Consider the following 20,022-nt stretch of genomic DNA (forward strand, 5'->3'; position numbering starts at 1 on the left):
TCCCAGGAGACTCACCAGCAGCTGGCAAACCAGAAGGGTCTCTATGTAGTGGAGTTCCGTGAGGAGCAGGGCCCTCTGCCCATCGTCGTGGCTCTGCCTGAGGGGACTGTCCGTGAGGATCCTGAGCCTGAAGATGAGGTTCCCGACACAAAGCTGGAGTGGAGCGAGGTCAAAGAAGCTCAGGGAATGAAGAAATCTCCCTGGGCAAATGTCAGAAGGACAGCATGTTAAAAGCTTCAGTCCCTCTGTCTCTTCAGCTCAGAGGTGCAACTGGGAAAGCCCAGCTCAAACAGACACGTTGTCTTGGCTTACGTTTCAGAGGAGGGCAGCAGTAGCTCTCTCATGCCATTCATATTGCTGCTGCCATTCTACCATTCAGTAACACTGTTTGCTTTCCTACAGTTCTTCTGACCACTGTTTGACTGGGGACATTCAGATGGAAACAGTTAGTGAACATGTCTTAGTCTTCAAGCATGTATTTACTTGATTCCAGAAGGTGATTTTTAGTCAAGAGCTCCCATGATTCTTCCACAAGCTCTTGGGAAACTACCGAAAGTACAAGATTGTGAAAGCAATAAAGAATCATCAGAGTGGGTTTCGTGTGGGTTTTTTGGGGTCTTTTTTTTTTTTTTTTCCAAAATCTTGAAGCAAGCAGCAGTTGTGGGAATTAATGTATGCAGCCTCTTATCTCACTCCCTGGGCTCACTCATTACGGTGGGAGAACTGGGAAATCAGAAAATATAAGCTCCATGCCTTCTGGTGGTGGGTAAGGGGGACAAGGTGATGATGGTGGGCAACAGCTAGAGTTGTGCAAACGCTATTCATGCAAGTGGGGGAGTTCCCCAAATGAAGCAGAGCCCAAATAACTGAGGACAGCCACCACCCCACAGTCTCCTGTGGAATATTGTGGTATTTTGACTGGCTTTGGAAGTCCAGTCCAAAATGTGCAGTCCGGCCTTTCTTATGGTGTTTTCCTCTGCAACGTGTGCTTCATTTTCTGCCAGTTTGGTACTGAGCACAGAAAAGACTGGGATCCTACCCAGAACTCAGAAAGTGCTACAGCTGTCAGAGGATTAAAGGAGAAGGAGCAAGTCTGTGATACGCACCATTCTCTGACTAGAGATGGAATAATCCCCTTCAGGTAGAGGACCTCCAACTGCAGCACACACAAGTATTTACTAGAGGTTAGATTAGCTCACTGGTTGGAGGGGATCCATCACTCAAGTCACACCAGAAGATAAACAGGCTCTGCATCCACATGACAGGACACAATGCTCTACCTGGCAGCTCCATGTTTTTGTCTTGGACATGGCAAAAGAAACAGTGGAACTAAGCCCAAACAATGTCTTCTCACAAAGTATTAGAGCAATCCAAGCTATAAAACAAGTTGGGGTTAAATTCTGTGCCTCCCAATCTGTGAGTGCTTGTCATGGCATTTCTCTGTATGCCAAAAGATGCTGCTTCTTTTGTTAGTACAGGAGAAAATACCTTTAGAATCCTTCAAGACCAACCTGGGAATTTACATTTGAAGTTCTGATGTTAAAGACAATATTTTATGTTCATTTCAGTGCAGGTTTCTAAAGATAGCAATTGTGTATATACAAACAGGCAGGGTGAATGTAAATGAGTTTTATTTCACTCTCGTAAGGAAAATTCTAATTCTAAGGCTGTGTCTGCTGAGCAGTTGGCTGAAGGCTTTATTCCTGTTTGCCAGCTCAATCTAAATACAATTCCAGTAGAATTGCCAAGTGTTCAGTTTGAAAACTTTCTTGTAAGCAGCCTATCAAACTACTGTTAAAGAATGCATGCTCACATTTAGCTTGCACCTTACAGCTGAGCAAAATCAAAGATTAAAAAACTGGACTAAAGGAATTGAACCTTTGCTGTATTTAGATGACCTTCAGTTTGCCTGTGTCCTTGCAGAAACAGAGAGCTGAAGGGAGTTGGCTCAGCTGCTGACCCAAAACAACCTCAGTTTGAGTAGTGAGCCTGAAGTGACTGACTGGATCAGCTCTTTGTCGTTTGCTTCCTGCAGTGAGCAGATGGATCATGCCAGCATTTTCTCTCAGAATCGGAAATCAGGTGTGTCTCAGTAGCAGGTGATTGCATCCATGTTTGGAGATGTCCTTCTGCTTCCTTGCACGCTGTTCTTACATTTCCTCACCCAATGCATATGGAAAAGCCCTCAGTATTCTGGCGTAAGGATGATGAAGGTGCTACAGGAGATCCTGCAAGGCCACTGCTGCACAAAAATTGGGGATGTAGGTTGATGTCAGTGTCTCCAGCTATGCATAATGGGATGAGGTGGCAGCATTCAGCAGGCTCTTGTGTGATCTTGGGATCACACAAGAAAGACAAGCTGTAGGGACAGGTCCTTAGATAACAGCACCCAGCGCAGAGCAAGTTGTAAAGTCCAGCTCTCCCCAGCCAACCTGGGCCTGAACACTGTTCCTTGTGCAACCCAAACTGAGATCTCACACCACATTTTCCCAGCTCGTGAGGCACACAGGCTGTCACTTGGCACAAGGGTCCCTGTGTGTCTTTCATGTGTAGAGGTTGGCAAACAGACATCTCCCTTGAACGCCTCTTGGTCACTCAGTAATTTCTGTTCTCACTGCTAATGCAGGAGAAACATTGTTCCCAGTGGCTCTTTTCTCCATCAGCCAAAGCACTTCGAAATGTCTGACTGATTTACAGCTGGTGTCTCCAAAAGAATCCACACAAGACTTTCAGGTCCACTTTGTGGGCTAGTAGATATGTGCTGTAGGATAAGGAAGCAGTAGGATGAATGCCATTTACCTTTACAGAACTTATGGTTATGTAGTAACCACAAGTCTCCCTCTTTCCCCAAAGTCTGCACACTAGCTACACTTGCATCTGATCCCACGAGGGTCTTCAGGAATCCTCTGCCTTGTCTCTGCTCTCTGGAGGACATTTAGGGTTGTTCTCAGACACACAGGACAGTAATTCATGTTTGAGCACTTCCCTGAATTGGAAATAAGGCATTTCCATCCCTCACAGCAAATGGGGTTTCATTGCTTGATCCTGTTGGCATTAGGGAGACCAGGGAGCAGGAGTGCCATGGTCTCAGTATGGAGACCAGAGGTGTGGAATGAACTATAACTGAGTCAGGAGAGGGAGAGGCAGACTGAGCTGGCAGTGAATCACACTGCCACAGACCCGGTTAGAGCTTAGTTCCCTACAAAGAAGTAATCTTTTGTGGGTTTACTGTTTTTGCAAGTTTGTTCACATTAATATAGATGCTCGTATAGATGTTTTACCCAGCATACAGGCTGCTCATTGCTCACAAATAGGGTTGACTGTAAAATAAGAAACTCCTGCATTTTCCATGGAGCTGGCCATAAGTTTCTATTAAGTTTCTTTGCTCTCAGAAAAATCAAACTATTCTTCTGCAGTTCAGGAGAAGATGGAAGTTCTACTAACTCATTGCATTGCTGGAGGGCAGGTATCTAATATACAAATATTTGGGGAGAAGTTAACATCGAGGTCAAGCCACTTAATTAAGCAAAAGCAACCAAGATTACAATCTAGGCATAGTTAATGAATAGGTCTGTAATTTGTTTTTAACAGGAACTAAGGTTTTACCTGCCTTCAGGTAGGTAGATCGTTTTAACTAGCATGTTCTCTGGATGCCTGCAGACCTCCTTGGCATGCTGAGGAAGCTGGAGAAGAGCAGAGGGAAACTCCAGTTACATTACCGGTTGAAACCTGGTGGTGGCTGTGGAGACACAATAGACCCGCTGTTTTAACAGTGGGAATGGGACTTGTAAATGCTCTGGGGGAAAAAAAAGGCAGATTTGTGGCTTTTTAAATGGGCTGCTCCATCTATCGACATCTGCAATGGAATCCCAGGCATGGGGAGGATGAGAATGTTGAAGATGAGATACCAGTCTGGAGGGATCTGGAAATGCCTAAGCAAATGCAGAGGGTGGGATAGAGCAGCCCCATATATTGGGCCAGGCTGGAAGCAGCTCTGTAGGCAAGGACTGCAAGTGCCTGTGGTCAGCAAACTGCAAGGCCCAGGTGTGCAAACAGCATTCCACAGAGCCAGCCATCTCACATCCTGGGGAGCCAGGCCAATTTGGAATTGACTCCATGGAAGTATCTCCAAGGGAAAAGGCTTGTTAGCCTGCAGTGTTCATCACGCCCAATGTTTCCAGTGGAGTGACAGCAAATTCTCAGGCCAACGCTGTCCTCAGGGTGAAGGGATGTGGTGAAGGGATGTGGTGCACATGTGGTAGGTGGTCTGTAGGTCCTGGGAGATTCTCTAAGCTCTGGGCAGCATTTTTCACTTCCAGAATCACTGAAGTGTGCCATTTTCCAGACAGCTACCTTGGGTTGCCCAGGTTCAGGGCATGGCAGTCTTCATGGCTGTATTGAGATGATAGGAAAGCTGGGCATGATGGGCAGCAGAGACTTCTTTTTTTTTCATTTTTCTTTTTTCTCTTCTTCCTGCCATGCAGGGAACGTGCATATTGCTGCAGATGAGGTTCAACTGAGCAGCCTGATGCAACAAAACCACACCTCACTGTGTCACTGTCCTGCACTGGGGGCACAGCAGCCCTGTGCCAAACAGGGACACTCATTCACCCTGCAAGCTACTTAGCTGCATGAGATTGAAGCTGAGTCACACCGGGAGGGTTTCAAAGTTTCAACATCACTTTGTTGTTCATTCTTGACCCTTCGTGATTTTGGCCCTTCTACCTGCCCAGCCCTCCCCAGGAAAAAATATGGCCCAGGTCACACTGGGGTCACAGAGCATCCTTCCCAATGCCATGTCCACGACCTTGTCACAGCCCTCTCCGGAGCAGCACTGAGCTGATAACACGCCCATGCCAGCAGCACACGGCTGTTTTTCTCCAGTGCTGGTTTTCAGCAAGGTTAGGATAATACTGTGGGGGAGGTATCTCAGTAAACTGGGTGGGGACAGAAAGAAACGGTCGAGCAGGTGAGCTAGTGCAGACTGTGGTGAACTGGTGTGTGGCAGGGAAGGGAGAAGCAAAGGCAGAAAGAATGAGGAGGAGAAATGGGAGCCCTGCCAAGACATAGGCTGTAAATGCGATGGCCACAAGGGACATGGATATGAAGGGACAGGCAACACTGCTTGTTGCCGAGGTGCTGGCAGAGCAAGAGAGGAAGACAGAGATACATGATCCCAGAGTGCAAAGTATGACTGCAAATGTCTGCCTTTGTAAACAGACCCAAGCAGAAAACATCCTTGTGTTTCAATGTTAAATTCAGGGGCATTAACAGAACGAGGGCAAACCTGGCCACCAACACCCCCTCACACACCCCATGATGATGTGATGTTGAAACCAGTTTCAAAGGGTAGATGTTTAACTTCAGAACCATGTGCCATTGTCCAAAGTGGCTGCAAGTTCCCTCCCTGCTCTGAAAAGGGATTTCTTTTTCCACCTCTGTTGCAATGAGTTTGCTGTTGTCACAGTAACACAGGCAAAACAAGTCAGGCTGGTTTTCAGCAATAAAAAACCCCAACAATTAAATGTTTTCCTTACATTGCAATTAAAAACTTCAGCCCAAACCTGTGGTCACAGGTCAAAAGTTCCCCCAGATCTGAAGCAACAGAGGTGCCTCCAAGTCAACTTTTATTTCCCTTTTGTTCTCCCGTCCTTGTTATTATCCAGGAACTTCAGACTCAAAATGGAAACATTTTTAGTCCCACAATCGGGAAAGGATAATTTGGTACATTGCTTATGAGGCACCTCTAACATGTGAAAAGATCCCTTCCTAAGTCTAAACTCCATTTAAATTAATTCATTGTCACAGTTTAACACCATCAACTAAGCTCCAGAGAGTCACTCACTCATTCCCCACAGTGGGATGGAATGGGATTGGGGAGAGAATTGTCAGGGTAAAAGTTAGAAAACTCATGGATTAAGATACTGATGGTTTAGTAAGTAAAGCAAAAGCCCTGCACATAAGCAAAGCCAGACAAGGAATTCATTCACTTCCCATGGGCAGGCCATCTCCAGGGAAGCAGGGTTCCATCACACGTTATTTGAGAAGACAAATGACACAACTCCAAATGTCCCATCTTCCTCCACCTTCCCCCAGCTTTATATATGGGGCATGATGCCATATGGCATGGAATATCCCTTTGCTCAGTTCGGGTCAGCTGTCCCAGCTGTGTCCGCTCCCAACTCCTTGTGCACCCCCAGCCTCCTCGCTGGTGGGGTGGGGTGAGAAGCATAAAAGGCCTAAACACTGTGACACTGCTCAGCAATAACGAAAACATCCCTGAACACTGTTTCCAGCACAAATGCAAAACAGCCCTGTACTAGCCCCTGTGAAGAAAAATATCCCAGCCAAAACCAGCACACTCAAGTTAACACTCACTGAGATTAACCTGAGTTAACCTGGGCCCCTCAAGCTCCCCTTGACAGAAAAACCCTCTCATTTGTGTCCAAGTTTCTGCCTCCTGGTTAGGCATTGCCCTGTTACAGGGCAGTGCTCCTGAGGCTGTACAGGGCTGTGTCCCTGTGTGCAGCAAAGGGAAAAACAGCAGAAATGACTCATCTATTTTCAAAATCACAGCAAACCCATCTTTATTAGCAACATAGTGCTACTGAAGAAAGAGTAGCCATTCACCAAAGACAAGAATTGATTGCTTATTCAAGATGTCATTCTAATCATCCATACAATTCTCCTACAGTCTACTGCACACCTTCCAAAGTTGTATTTTGTAGGGGGATCAAATACAGTGGTAATTCCTGGCATTATTTCAATTATTCAGTATTACCCAATTCCTCAAAATTCAGCAGTACCCTTCAGGGGCTGCAACAATTCATATGGCTCCCGAGGCAAGTTAAATATTGTCCCCATTTCTCATCACAAGTCAGAGAAGGCACTTTCAGGAACTGCATGAAAATACTAATTTGGTACAGCAGGTTTAGGGAAAGACACAGACTTAAACGGACAGGCAGCAATGAAAATGACACAGTTTCATACTCATGATCCTTAGTGCTGGTTGTCCAGTTTCCCCTGATTGCAATAAAAACCCTGGAGGCATAAAGGAACAGCTCGGGGAGATTTTAGTACTTTGAATCCAACTATACTATGTTTTTTAAAGCTGGATTTTTTTTTTTATTTTGGGCCCCATTTATCAGCATCAGACTGTACCCAGCCCAGAAGAGACTGAAGGGAAACAGACTGTGCCAGGATATACCTTTCTCTGGCAGGCTCCTTGTCTTCTTTGCCAAGATCCCACATAAAAAGCCATTCGTTTATAGTATTTACATTAAAAAAACCAAAACCCAAAGCCAGCCTGGAAACTGCAATCATTGTTCTTGAGATGACCACAGGACACACTTCCAAGGGGAGGCTCTCAGGATGATTTCCATCGCAGGAGCGAGCACACCTTGTGGATCACGTAAACCAGGGTAGCTACGAATGCAAATACCTGTGACAGAAAAACACATCAGCCAGTTGACTTCCTGTTGCATGGCAGGAGTTTCAGCACTGAGCAAACACCTCATGGTGTCTCTTGCATGTTTGGACACATTAGTGCATAGTAGGACTGTGACTCGTTTAGGATTTGCACTTGAGGCCACTGCACAGTTACCTCCTGACCTTCCTTTCCCCTCCTTGCCAGGCACTCACCACAGCAGCAATGTTCTCCCTATAGATCTCTGTTCTGAGCAAGTTGCGGGCAACATAAGTTGCGTAGGCTTCCAACACAGCGGCACTGAGGTAGAACAGAGATGCTGTCCCCTGGCAAATGGCATCCTAAAAAACAAGGGTCACGCGGTCATTTCCAAGGAGAGATCACATTGCAAAGGGGGAAAAAGGGAACCCATGCAAGCAAGCCCCAGCCTGTGATTTGGAGTGCAGTAGCAGCACTCTCCTTTGCAGGAGACAATTGTCTTCCAGGGAGGGAGAGGCCCAGAGGTTTGTTACATCCACTTACCAAGGCAACCCAGGAGCTGCTGCCCCCATGGGCCCCACAGAAGTAGAGGCACATGAGGGTAGTGGACATGATGAAGCAGAACACAGAGACAAACATCACCCAGCCTTGCAGCATGGGTATCGGGACCTTTGAGGATGCCACCAGGATCCAGACAAGGCCTCCAAAGATCTGCAAGTGAAAGTGGGAGATAGAGTGAGCATGGGATAAAGTGACTGATCCAGAGCAGAAAGTGCCATGCATGCCTCTGGCACTAGCACTGCACATGGCAATAGTTCTTCCCAGCCTCCACTTGAAACTGGATATTTATCTGGGAGCATCTGCCACTGATCTTGACCCAAAAAAAATCCTCTCTGTAGCCCTGCCTCCTGGTGTCACTGCCATTCACATCCTCCCTACATCAGTGTGCTCAGAGGGCTGGTTCAGACACTTCTGAAGACTGGTTTTGATGAACAGGGAGGCTGATTTCAGAAAGGCATGTTTGCTTCACACCCAGTGTGTCAGATCCCTGACAGGAGCAGTGTCAAGCCCAGTTCATCTGCACAAACAGCACAGACATGTGGTCCTCACAAAGGCCACAGAGAAATGTCACCCTGAAAGAAAAGACAACATGTTTGAGAGGTAATATGGCCAGTTTTAAGCTCTGAGATAGGGGAAATAAGCTTGAGGCTCACAGCTCCTTCTGGAAAGGAGAGCTTGTATTGCTGCTCCAGCTGTTTGGGTCATCCTTTGTTGGCTACACCAGAGGTACCAACTGTTGGTATGGGAGCAGGTGGGGCCCCAGCCTTCTAAGCCAGCCTTGGGAGTTTGCCATGGGTTTTCTGGTGGGGTGGGGAACACAAAGACAGCAGGGTCTAGGCTCCATCCTTTCTCCACCAGCAGACTCCTGCACAAGAGGATGAGAGCGTGATGTTCAGTGTTGTGGAATGTCTGGACTGCAAGTGGTGCCTTTGCACTAAAATGCTCTCAGTAGCTTTTCTGTGCTACAAATCAGGCGAGTTGTTCCTTGAACCTCTGCAAAGTTGAGTCTGTGATGAGGAGCTCCTCAGCTGAACCCACAGTGTGCTGCTGTGGGGACCTCTCCCTCATCACCAGCTGTCTTGGATTTGCAGGCAAATCTTCAGAGGTAGGAGAGCCTTGCTGACTCCATTCTGATTGCCAGTGTGTCCCAGGCCAGCCTTTGTCAGCATCCAAATGCCAGCTCATACTAACTGTGGCATTTCTATTTCCTTGGAGACATTTTGCAAGTGGAAAGAAAGTTTCTGATTTATTATGCTCAGAAAATGTCACATCATTTGTGTCACTTCACATTTGTAGGAAAGTTCATTGGTTCCATTATGCAAATTGATACATTAAATCAGTTATATGATTGAGACCTTGCAAACAGCTGAGTGAAAATAGGTCTTCCAAAGTGCTGATGGTTTGGTGCTTCTTGTAACAACCAAAGACTGACACTTGAACACTAATACAGTCCCTTTAATAACTCATGTGGTGACATAATGAGTCTACTGTAGCTAAAGATCCTGGGGAAAACCTTATATTTGCTCCATTAAAATCAAACACAAATTGGGTGAGATAGGAAGTTCGGGGAAGAAGTATCACTTATCACTTCCTACCACTCACCATCTCTCCTTTGTTCAGGATGTGGTTACTCACTCAGGCAAGTATGTTTGGCATGATTTGATTATTGACGTTGGTTTTATGGTGCTGCTGTTTGGCAGACTCGTAAAAATGAGGGAAGCATTGAGAGGCTTTCAGTAATAACCCACAGCAGGTTGGGGACAGCAGTCTGAGAAAAAACTTGTCTTTAGAAAAGCCTTTTACCAAGAAAACATACCTGTTTTCAGCTTGTTTCAGCTTTTCCACATAGGTCTGGCTATCCATTTATGCCGAAAATTCTTCAAATAAAGTAGATTACAAGAAGTAAACTGAGCCTCACAGAATAAAAATGGTAGTTCTTAATCAGCACATGCAGATGTGGCAATCATCTGAGCTGCAGGCAGGATCTTCCGGAAATTTCACAACTGTCTTAGCATTTGAAATGTCAATTTTTTTATTTTTCTTTTTCTTTTGTTTTGTTTCATAATTACCATATTAACTCATTGTAGGCAACCTCAGGTTCCACTAAGGAATGAGAAACTATCCTTTTGTGATTCAAGGCAGCCACCTCCTTTGTACACAGCAGAGCTCATACAGCTGCATAGCATAGAGTCATACATGTCTTGGAGATGGAGAAATCCAGTTATGCAGCATTCCTCCTTCCTGGGTGGTTCCTGAGCCTTCAGGATGCACATTTCCAGATCTTACCCAAACCAAAGGATAGGGTGCTTATTTAAGCAAGCTGCCTTGCCAGATCCCCTGGAGTCAGGGATTACAAACAAACAGTTCAAGGGGAATAAGCACACTGAGACCAACAGCAAGCCCAGCACCAGGACTAACACAACTCAGTGGCAGGGCTGGCTGGCAAGTGTCCACCCAGCCAACACCTCCACAGGGACTTAAAACCCTCCCTCAACCTTCCCTACAGGAAACCTGGACCTTGATCTCAGAGCCCAGGCACAGAAACCAAGTCTCCAGAGCATAACTGGAGGAGCTGAAGCAAAGCCTTTCTCTACATCCTCTTTGCTGGATTGCTATAACTGGGAGAATGAAGTAAATGCTGTAAATCCCAGGAGTGTGGACCCAGTTGTGTGACAGGAAAGAATTTGGTCCCAGATAGGAAAGCTGAAGTTTTTAGCATTAAATCATCTGAATGCCGTCCCACAGTGCTCAGCCAAACCCTTCAGTGCTGGATGAGAGTGCTCAGGCTTTGGAAAAAGCCTCTCAAACTCTCGTGAGAAGAGCAGGCTTCATGATTGGGGCAGAGGACACAGGAAAAATGTTATCCTTGAAGATTTCTATCTTTTAGTCAGTGGTCACAGCAACTGCTTTTAATCACTTGCGCCAAATCCATTAAGATTATAATCTCCCGCTCAATGAATTTACAATATGGAAAGAAGTTACAAGGTGTTTGCTCACCCTTGGCCCACCCACACACCCAGGCCCAGCACTCTGCACCTCCATCTCAGGAATGTTGCAGCTGAGCAGTACACCTTCGGTAGACCAGGCTCTTTGCTGCTGCAAACAATTGCCTCAACTAGCCTTAATTCCCTGCTTTAAGCAAGCGGTTTATCCTTTGTCTGTATTATCTGCTAAAATCATCTTCTAATTAAATAATTGGCTCGATTTGTCAACCCAGTTTAAACACACCAGCAACCTCCTCAACTTTTTTTAGGGGGGAAATTACAAAAGGCTTTCAGATGCATCAGAAAAATCCCCTTGCAGTCTAAAGGAGAGCTTCAGAACTCTGCCTCAGGCCTTGTAGCTTTCTGTGGGGGGTTAACTAGACGTCAGGGGCTGGTGCGGGTCCCGAGCCCAACATGCTGTGGGTCAAGTCTAATCCCTCAGACACCTGCAGCACGACATGTGCTGGGTGCCCCACGAGCAGCAACTGCTCTCCCCCAGAGAAAAGTCAGCACTCACAATTTCAGGAATGAAGAGCACATCTGGGAAAGTCGTCAGGACGGCCAGGCCACTGGGCAAAGAGCTGGTGGAAGTTGCTGAGGGCATTGCAAGCCTCTCCCACGGTGACTGTCAGCCACTCCGTCCAAATGCTAAACGCAGCCTCCTCGCCTCTCTCTCTATCCCTCTCTCTTCTTCCTTTTCTACCCTTCTTCCTGCTCTCTTCTCTTTCCTTCCTGCTGACAGATGAAGACGGCTGTGAGTGGCACAGGTGTGGCCAAACCCTGTGACCTTGGCTGACAGGAGTCACATGGCAGGTTTTCAGGAGATGGGGGCAGCCCTGAGGCATTTGGAGCAGAGTCCTCTCTGCACAAGTTGAACATGCAAGGCAAATCCCTGGGCGGTGGTGAGTGGCACTGGCTGACATCTGAGGGCAACGGGAAAGATTTGTACCTGTCCGCCTGGACAGCCTCTTGTCCCCTTTGTGTGCACAGTAAGTCACCTTGTCCCTCGTGCATACAAGCTGACCACAGCAGCAGCCACAAGGACATGGCAGGTACAGGAAACAGTGGGGCCAAGAAATGTCTCACAGGTGGAGATGCATCACAAGACAAGAACAACCAAACTGCAGGGTGAGCCACTTCCATCGCCTCAGGAGGAGATTGGATATGCCAAGGTAACACAAACGGCCTAATGTAATGAGATTTTCCAAGCCTTTTTTTTTCCTTCTTTTTAGTCTGTGGTCCATGGGAGCAAGTCATTCCTCTTCTCCTTAGTATGGAACGTTTACTCCAGAAACTAAGGCCAAAAAGATGAAACATCATGAAAAGAAAAGGAGCAGTGTAGCAGTGCATGTCGCTGCGGACCAGTGACCCCTGGAAAAGGTGCCCATTTCAGCCAGGCCCAGTATATGGCACCTGCCCTTTCACAGCTCCTTCCATGCAAAAGCCTTTGGTGCAGAGTCCAGAACAGGAGGTAGGACTGCCTTGTTTCCAACCCCACACTCCTGGCACATGCAGCTGTGATAACCACCATTGTCAGCTCTGGCCCAGAGCCTCCAGCAGGCCTCCTTCCAGCTGTAGCTGGGGGGTTCAGTCATTGTTGCCAGGCCTTGCAAGGGCAATGAGCAAAGTCTCTAGGCAGCCTTTGCAGGACATGCCTGACAGGCTCCAGGTATGCTCCAAGAGGCCTGAGGGGCTGGGGGAGGACTGGGTGGTAGACCAAGGACAGAGCCCCAATGTTGGTGTGGCTGTGAAGGGGTTGCCAAGGGAAGGTGGGGGCCTCCAAGAGCTTTCATTCCTTGCCTCTTCTGTATGGGAGCCCTAATGGTGGGGGTTTGGACCTGGGCTCTGATGAGGGTGAGGGTTAGGTGTTAGAGCAAGCACAGAGTCACAGTGTTGGTGGGACAGTGACGGGGTGTGATGGATACCTCTTATCCAGACCTTGAGCTCTCCTCTTTTTTCTTTTTTTTTTCCCCCTCCCTCCCAAGTAGTCCATTGAAGCAGGAACATTTAAGTGGATAATTTCATGTTTCTTTGCTTCTGGAGACCTTTTCTCATTTAAAGGCAGAGTCCATTCTGACCTTCATGACTTCTTCAAAGATGAGAGAGTGTTTTTGCTGCATCTACCTGATTTTCCACCTCTCTAGTGAGATTCCATGTGCCATAAGATGGCATCTGTATAAAAACTGACATATGAAGCAGACCGACAAACCAGTCAGCAAACAGGGAGAGCAGAAAGCAGTGGGGAATGCAGGATGCAGAGTTGCATAGAGACAGCTCCAGAGGGGGTCTAGCTGTGTCTGTAATGGGCAGAGATGAAGCTATGTAGCTCTCCTGGTCCTGGGAGCACAGGACTGGTAGTGGTGTGCCTGAGGAATGAACAACTGTGTTATGAGAGGCAAGGGCACCGGTGCTGTTCAGTTCAGGAGGGATGAGTAAGCTCTGAGGAATCCATTCTTTGTGTTATTTACAAATTATTGGTGATGGATTAAGAAAAGTAACACTGTTTTTAGTGTTGAAGAATGCTGAGAGTAACTTGACCCAACTCTCTTAAATTAGACCCATCTCCTGCGTGTTCTTCCCGACTGAGGTGGGCATCACCAGGGACGTGGTAGGAAAGTGAGAGACAGAACCTTTGAGCAGAAGAAACCGAAGAGCTGGTAACATCTAATTCAAATGCTGAGCAGGCAGGACAACACAGAATCTAAAAGTTGTAGGACTCAAGGTCAATCCCTTCATACTATAAAAGACCGGTCCCACTTTTTTACCAGCGGGGATTTCCGGCATACATTCCTTAGGTACATGAAGATCCTTCCCTCAGGCGGGGACGCTCCTCAGGGATACTTCTCAAGGCTGAGTGAAAATTTGTCCACAGTCAGTGGTATGGCTGAGTAACATCAATAAGTTTGATACTTATTAAGCTATCTATGACATTATTGATTGAATAAATAGTGCACTATATTAGTAGTTTGTGTAGCAAATGATTCTGATAAAAGTCTTTTGCCTTTTTGCCACTTTGCATTTTTATCTTTTTACATTTTTATCTAATCATTGTCATCATCAATTTAAATAAAGCAATCGAGATTTATAAAGGCACAATTACACCTGTAAAGCCTTTCTAACCCTTGTGACTCATTGGGTGGGTTTCTCTGACGGACTCTGTATGAAGCATCCATTCAGTCCCTGACACGTGGCTTCTCCTGTTTTGTTTCATGTTCTTCTCCATAGAGGAGCCAAGAACAGAAACTGGGTAGGTTCAGGGATTGCTTGAATGCTTAAGGTGCCAGGAGAGAAAGCTCCAGATGGCATTTACCTCTCATGGTCAACCTGTCATCTGCACCTGGAACACTGGAATGAGGTGCTTTTCATTCCCGTGTTAATGCCCTGCCATTTTCCTTCAGGAGCCCACCACTGAAATTTGGAATCAGCCCCCTGGAAAAAAAAAAAAGGATAACATTATCTTTCCTGAGGAAGAAAAGAGCCAAACCCGGTGTTGGTAGTGCAGATGACAGGGTTTCCTAGGGACGTATAGGGCAGTAAGAGCTTTCTGTCCTGGAAAGTTTTGTCTGACAGAGATCTCTGGGCATATCCAGTTTTGGAACTGTATCCAAATACTGGAGGTGGGATCCAGAAAGACAATGACAGTGCCTTTATTTGTTAAGGAAAGCATCTAGCCCCATTGGTGGTGCTGCTGCTGCTGCCGGGAGGCAAAAACCAGCAATAGCTTTCTTTCCTGAGAACTTTTGTGTTAGAGCAATCCCTGGTGGACATATTCAATACTGGAGGCAATATCCAAATTTTGGTGATGGGCTCCTGAAAGTGGATTGCTCCCTCACAAAAAGTGCTATGAAAGAAAGCTGTTGCTGGCCTTTACCTCTCCTCAGTGACCTATTATCTGCGCCACAGACAATGGGGATAGCCGCTTGCCTTCCAAAATGAATGTATTTCTTTTTGTTCTGGCACATTTTGTTTGCCAGTCATGTCTAGAAATTTTCAACTTCGGATCTGCGCACTGCGTTCTTGGATAGTGTCGAGGTCCATTTAATTGTTTAGCAAGTACACAGCACCATATGGTAGAGTTCTGAATGGTGACAGTGGGAAGGTAAAAACCAACATCTGTTTGTCCGGGCACCTTCAGTGGGAGAGCATTTTGTGGAGGGCTTCGGTTTTGGATCCTGACTCTGTGAGAGTAAAAGAAAGGAAAGCGAATAGTCTCAGTGTTGACAGTGGTGCAGTTTATAGGGTGCAAAAAAAGGTGTAGTCCAGCACTAGCTCTTTCTTCTAGGACCTTTTCTGTGGGAGCAGCCACTGAATTTTTTTATGTTTTGGATATAGATTTTGCAAGAGTGGAAGAATTTGAGGGTACGTACATCTAAAAGGAAAGAGCGAAGACCTGTGTCTGGTGCAGTTTACAGGCTGCAAAGGGAAGGTGAGGACCAGTGCTGAATTTTTGTTCTAAGATCATATGTATGTAAGCAGTTGCTGGCTGTTTTAAGTTTGGAAGCAGGGCTCTGCAAGACTGAAAGAATATGATGGCACAGGGAACTGAAAGGGAAAGCTCACAGCTCCAGGGTGTGTGGTGTAATTCAAGGGGTACAAGCTAAAGGTTGAGCTAGCAAGAGCTTTCTCAGGCAACATCTGTTGTGACTGAGATTTTTTTGCTGGATATTTTCAGTTTAGGTACAGGATCCCTAGGAGTGTGAAAGAATGTGATAGGACATGGAAAGGAAAGTTGATTGCCTCACTGTGTATGGTGCAGTTGCTGTGAATGTCACTGTGAATGTGAAATCCAGTAACTTTTCTCTCCTAACACATTTTGTGGCCCTGCTAAAATCACAGTGCTGGGCTTTGCAAGAGAGCAAAAATGTGAGGGTGCATAGAACAGAAAAGAAAGAATCATGGCACCAGTGTTGTGCAGTTTAAAGGCTGCAGGGGGAAGGTGATGCCCAGCACTGTCTTTTTTGTAATAGGACATTTTTTGTGGGAGCAGTTGATAGAAGTTTTAAGTTTTCAAGTTGAGCTCTGTGAGACAGAGAGAATGTGATGCTACATGCAACTGAGAAGGAAAGTGCAAAGCTCCAGGGTATGTATTGTAATTCCAGGAGTATGAGACAAATGCAGAGATAGCAAGAACTTTCTCAGCTGGCACCTATCGTGACGAAGACTTTTGCTGGATATTTTTAGTTTATTTTTAGTTTAGGTACAAAATCTATGTGATTGTGAAAGTATGTGAATTTCCAGATGTATTCAGTTTTGGAGGTATTATCCAAATTTCTGAGGTGGGCTCCTGAAAATTATGGAAACACATGTATTTTGGAAAGGAAAGCAGTCAGCTTCCGTGTTTCATGGTTCAGATGACAGAGTGCCCAGAGGAGATAAAGGCCAACAGCAGCTTTCTGTGGTGCCTCTTTTTGTGCTTGAGCAAACACTGGATGTAATCAGTTTAAAAGCCCAGATCCAAATTTCAGAGCTGAGCTTCAGAAAAGAATGGCAGTACATTTATTTTGGTAAGCACTTAGCCCCTGTGTTTGTGGCTATTACCTCTTCTGGGCATGCTGTCATTTGCACCACTAACACTGGAACTAGGTGCTTGCCTTTACCAAGGAAAGGCACTGTCATCCACTTTCATGAGCCACTTGCAAAAAATTGGATTCCAGATCCAAAATTTGAATATGTCCGGGGATGGCTGTCACACAAAAGTTACCATGACAGAAAGCTATTGTTGGCCTTTACCTCCTCTTGACAGCCTATCACTTCCACCTCCAGCACTCCTGCTTGTCTTGCCAAAATAAATGTGTTGCCATACACTTCAGGAGAGCCAGCTGTATAATTTGATCCAGGGTCTGAAACTAAATACATTCAGAGATTGGTCCCACACAAAAGGTGCCAGGAGAGAGAAAGCTGTTCTTGGCCTTTACCTCCGCCGGCCACCCTGTCATCTGCACCAGCAACGCAGGCACTAGGTGCTTTCCATGTCAAAACTGAAGTACTGTCAGAATTTGCTGTAGTCTATCTCTGAAATTGGGATTCTAACTCAAAATTGGAATGCATCCAGGGATTGCTCCCACAAGAAAGGTGACAGGACATAAAGCTGTTGCTGGCCTTTGCCTAACTTCTCGGGCAGTGTATTATTTGAACCACCTAAACTGGGACTAGGTTCTTGCCTTCCCAAAACCAAGGGATTGACATCACCTTTTGTGGCTGGATTAAAAGCTGGGCTTGGCAAGAGAGCAAAAAAGTGAGGCCGCACTTTCTAAAAAGGAAAAAGCATGGCACCAATGTGTTTTGTGCAGTTTACGGGCTCCAGGGGGAAGGTGATGCCCAACACTGTCTTTTTTATTCCTTCTCAATTGTATGTACTATCTCCTTCTTTCACTATTGCAGAGCCCAGCTCCAAAACTGAAAACATGCTGCAAAAAACTCACTCACAAAAGGCCTCAGGTGAGAAAGCTGCTGCTGGCACCACTTCAACTCTCACCTCCCAAACTGCACCAAACACACTGGTGCTGTGTGCTTTTCGTCTCAGCTGCACATACCATCACGTTCTTTCACTCTCTCAGACTCCAGCTCCAAAAGAAAGAGCCCAAGCTGCACTTTCCCTTTCTATAGCATACAGTAAAATGCCCATAAAGTGCAAGTATATGTAGCTTCACTGTTGCGTAACCATGATCCCAAAATGGACATCTCCACCAACAGAACACACGCAAAAGTCACCAGGACAAAAAACTGTTCTCGGCTTTCACCCTCCCAGTGTCGTCTTTCAACGCTTCCACCAGATGGCGATGGGTACCTGCAAAATCATTAAATGCACACGGCACTAAACCATCCCAAATTTAAAATGTTCAGTGGGAACTGAGCCCAGACAATGAACACAGAATCATATCCTTGAGGATCAGCTCAGACACTTCTGATCCTCTTGAAGGGACCTCCAGTTCATAGTTAAAAGAAGTGAGCAACGAATACTATGACAAGGACTAAAGGGGCCCTGCCTACAGCCAGGTGGGGGAAAGGGACAACCAGATCTACTGGACTGTGTGGATCCAATGGCCTGGCACATCAGATCCACAGGAGTATAAGGCTATAGCTGACATTGGTGCACAATGTACCCTGATGCCATCAAGATATGTAGGGTCAGAATCCATCTCTATTTCTGAGGTGACGGGGATCCCAGTGGCTGACTGTACTGGAAGCTGAAGGTGAGCCTGACTGGGAATGAACAGTAAAAACACCCCATTGTGACTGGCCCAGAAGGCCCGTGCATCCTTGGCATAGATTACCTCAGGAGCATGTATTTCAAGGACCCAAAAGGTCATCACTGGGCTTTTGGGATAACTGCTGTGAAGACAGGAAATTAGACAGGTGAATACCTCACCTGGCCTCTCAGAGGACCCTTCTGCTGTTGGACTGCTGGGGGTCGAAGAACAACAGGTCACTACCTACTGCTGATCACTACCATAATAGTGCAATGTTAGCAATACCACACCAACCTCGTGCTTATGAAGGGATTCAAGCTGCTTCAGAAGTGATTGGCACCAAAGCACAGCTCCTCCTGGCACCCTGACTGCCAGTGCTGGGCTGGATGTTCAAAGGAAAAGTCCCGTCGACACATCATGCAACTGATGCCACGTAGAGTAAGTGGATCAGTCTAATCACACAGCAAGCTTGGATAGGAAATCCCAACAGCCCAGGGATCTTGGAAGTCATCACAAACTGGCCCAAAGGTGAAAATTTTGGACTATCATCATCATCATCATTAGAGGAGAAGATGACACATGCTGAGGAGGCCCCACCATATAATCAGCTACCCCAAAATGAAAAGCAATATGCTCACTTTACTAACAGTTCCTGCCCTATTGTAGGGACACATTCGAAATGGAAAGCTGCCATATGGAGCTCTATATGGTGAATCACAGAAGTTATCAAGAGACAAGGGGGATCAAGTCAGGTTGCAGAGCCGAAAGCCATCCCACTGGCTTTAGAGATCACCAAACAAGAGAAATGGCCAACACTCTACCTCTACACTGACTTGTGGATGGTAGCAAACGCTCTCTGGGGGTGGCTGGACCGATGGAAAAAGACCAATTGGCATCACAGCTGTAAACCCATCTGGGCTGCTGAACTGAGGCAAGACATCACTGCCCGAGTAGAGAAGTTGACTGTGAAAGACCATCATGTAGATGCACACGTACCTGAGAGTCAGGTTACTGAGGAGCATTGCAATAATGTTCAGGTAGATCAAGCTGCCAAGATCAAAGTGTCTCAGGTAGATCTGAACTGGCAGCACAAGGGTGAATTATTGCTGGCTCAGTGTGCCTGTGTCTTACACCACTGCCCGGGACACCATCCTGGGCCTGTCTCCAGCCCCTTGCGTTCCCGCATCACGCTCCACCTGCTGGAGCTGCTGAGCAGGGAGGAGCCGTGCTGGGACCTGCCTGCCATGGCATTCCTTGTGGAGGTGAGCCTGCTGCCTCACGCTGCCTCGCCGAGCTGCCTCCACCTCTCGGCCCTCTCGTGGCCGCAGCTGCCCGGGATGGTGCCGCGCCCTGTACTGCTGCCTGGGCCCAGCCCTGTGCCGGTCCGGGCTCCTGCCGGCCGGGCACCCCGTCACTGCTCCGTGCCTTTCAGGTCCTGGACTGCCTGGACACGAGGGAATGCGGTGACAGGGTCCTGGAGATGCTTTCAAGGAAAACGGGGAGCACCAACACAAAGCGGCGTCAACTGGCGCTCCGAGTCCTCGTGGCACTCAGCCAGGATCCCGTGATGGTGAGAAGGGGCAGTTGGCTGAAGCCGTGCTGGAATCCTGGGGCAGTCGCTTGGGCTTGGCTGGCCTTCGGGAGCTGTGGCAGCTGCTCCCAGCTCTGCTGCCTCCCCGTTCAGCTGCCCAAGTCCCTCGGGACAGGCCTTTGGCCTCCGGGCCCCGCGGCAGCACGTGGGGCTGCCCCGCCGGAGCGGGATTGCTGGTGCAGCCGTTGGTGGCTTCACGGCACAGCATTGTCTTCCTCACAGGCCAAGAGCATCTGGAGCCTGAATGAAAGGCTCGTGCAGCTACTGGGGGATGCAGACAGAGATGTGGTT

At 47.1% G+C, this 20,022-nt stretch overlaps 2 protein-coding genes and 1 long non-coding RNA gene across 3 annotated transcripts in view; 2 read left to right on the forward strand and 1 right to left on the reverse strand.

The window, feature by feature from the left end:
- Positions 1-595, forward strand: part of MRPS5 (mitochondrial ribosomal protein S5) — a 43,379-nt gene extending 42,784 nt beyond the window's left edge. The window contains exon 11 of the mRNA XM_017818972.1: positions 7-595. Within this exon, the coding sequence (XP_017674461.1) occupies positions 7-231 (225 nt within the window). The 3' untranslated portion in view covers positions 232-595. The remainder of the gene's footprint in view (positions 1-6) is intronic.
- Positions 596-6,561: 5,966 nt separating this feature from the next.
- On the reverse strand, positions 6,562-12,269 carry MAL (mal, T-cell differentiation protein). The gene is made up of 4 exons (XM_017818774.1): positions 11,468-12,269; positions 7,949-8,116; positions 7,642-7,767; positions 6,562-7,441 (listed from the first exon to the last, which is right to left on the reverse strand). The coding sequence occupies exons 1-4, from the start codon at positions 11,552-11,554 to the stop codon at positions 7,367-7,369; spliced, it is 456 nt and encodes a 151-aa protein (XP_017674263.1). The 5' UTR covers positions 11,555-12,269; the 3' UTR covers positions 6,562-7,366.
- Positions 12,270-19,282: 7,013 nt separating this feature from the next.
- LOC108499193 lies at positions 19,283-20,022 on the forward strand. The gene is made up of 3 exons (XR_001875456.1): positions 19,283-19,402; positions 19,573-19,710; positions 19,954-20,022. It is a non-coding gene; the product is annotated as an uncharacterized LOC108499193 (long non-coding RNA).

The sequence above is a fragment of the Lepidothrix coronata genome, unplaced genomic scaffold, assembly GCF_001604755.1.
Source record: "Lepidothrix coronata isolate B3197 unplaced genomic scaffold, Lepidothrix_coronata-1.0 Scaffold71, whole genome shotgun sequence".
Taxonomy (NCBI): Eukaryota; Metazoa; Chordata; class Aves; order Passeriformes; family Pipridae; genus Lepidothrix; species Lepidothrix coronata.

Bases quoted from the DNA above. Each gene is read 5' to 3' on its own strand.
- MAL (XM_017818774.1), bottom strand. From the start codon at position 11,554: ATGCCCTCAGCAACTTCCACCAGCTCTTTGCCCAGTGGCCTGGCCGTC. The intron at 8,117-11,467 runs GTGAGTGCTGAC...TTTCACTTGCAG, and splicing joins TGCTCTTCATTCCTGAAATT to ATCTTTGGAGGCCTTGTCTG. The intron at 7,768-7,948 runs GTAAGTGGATGT...CTTGTTTTTTAG, and splicing joins GCAGCTCCTGGGTTGCCTTG to GATGCCATTTGCCAGGGGAC.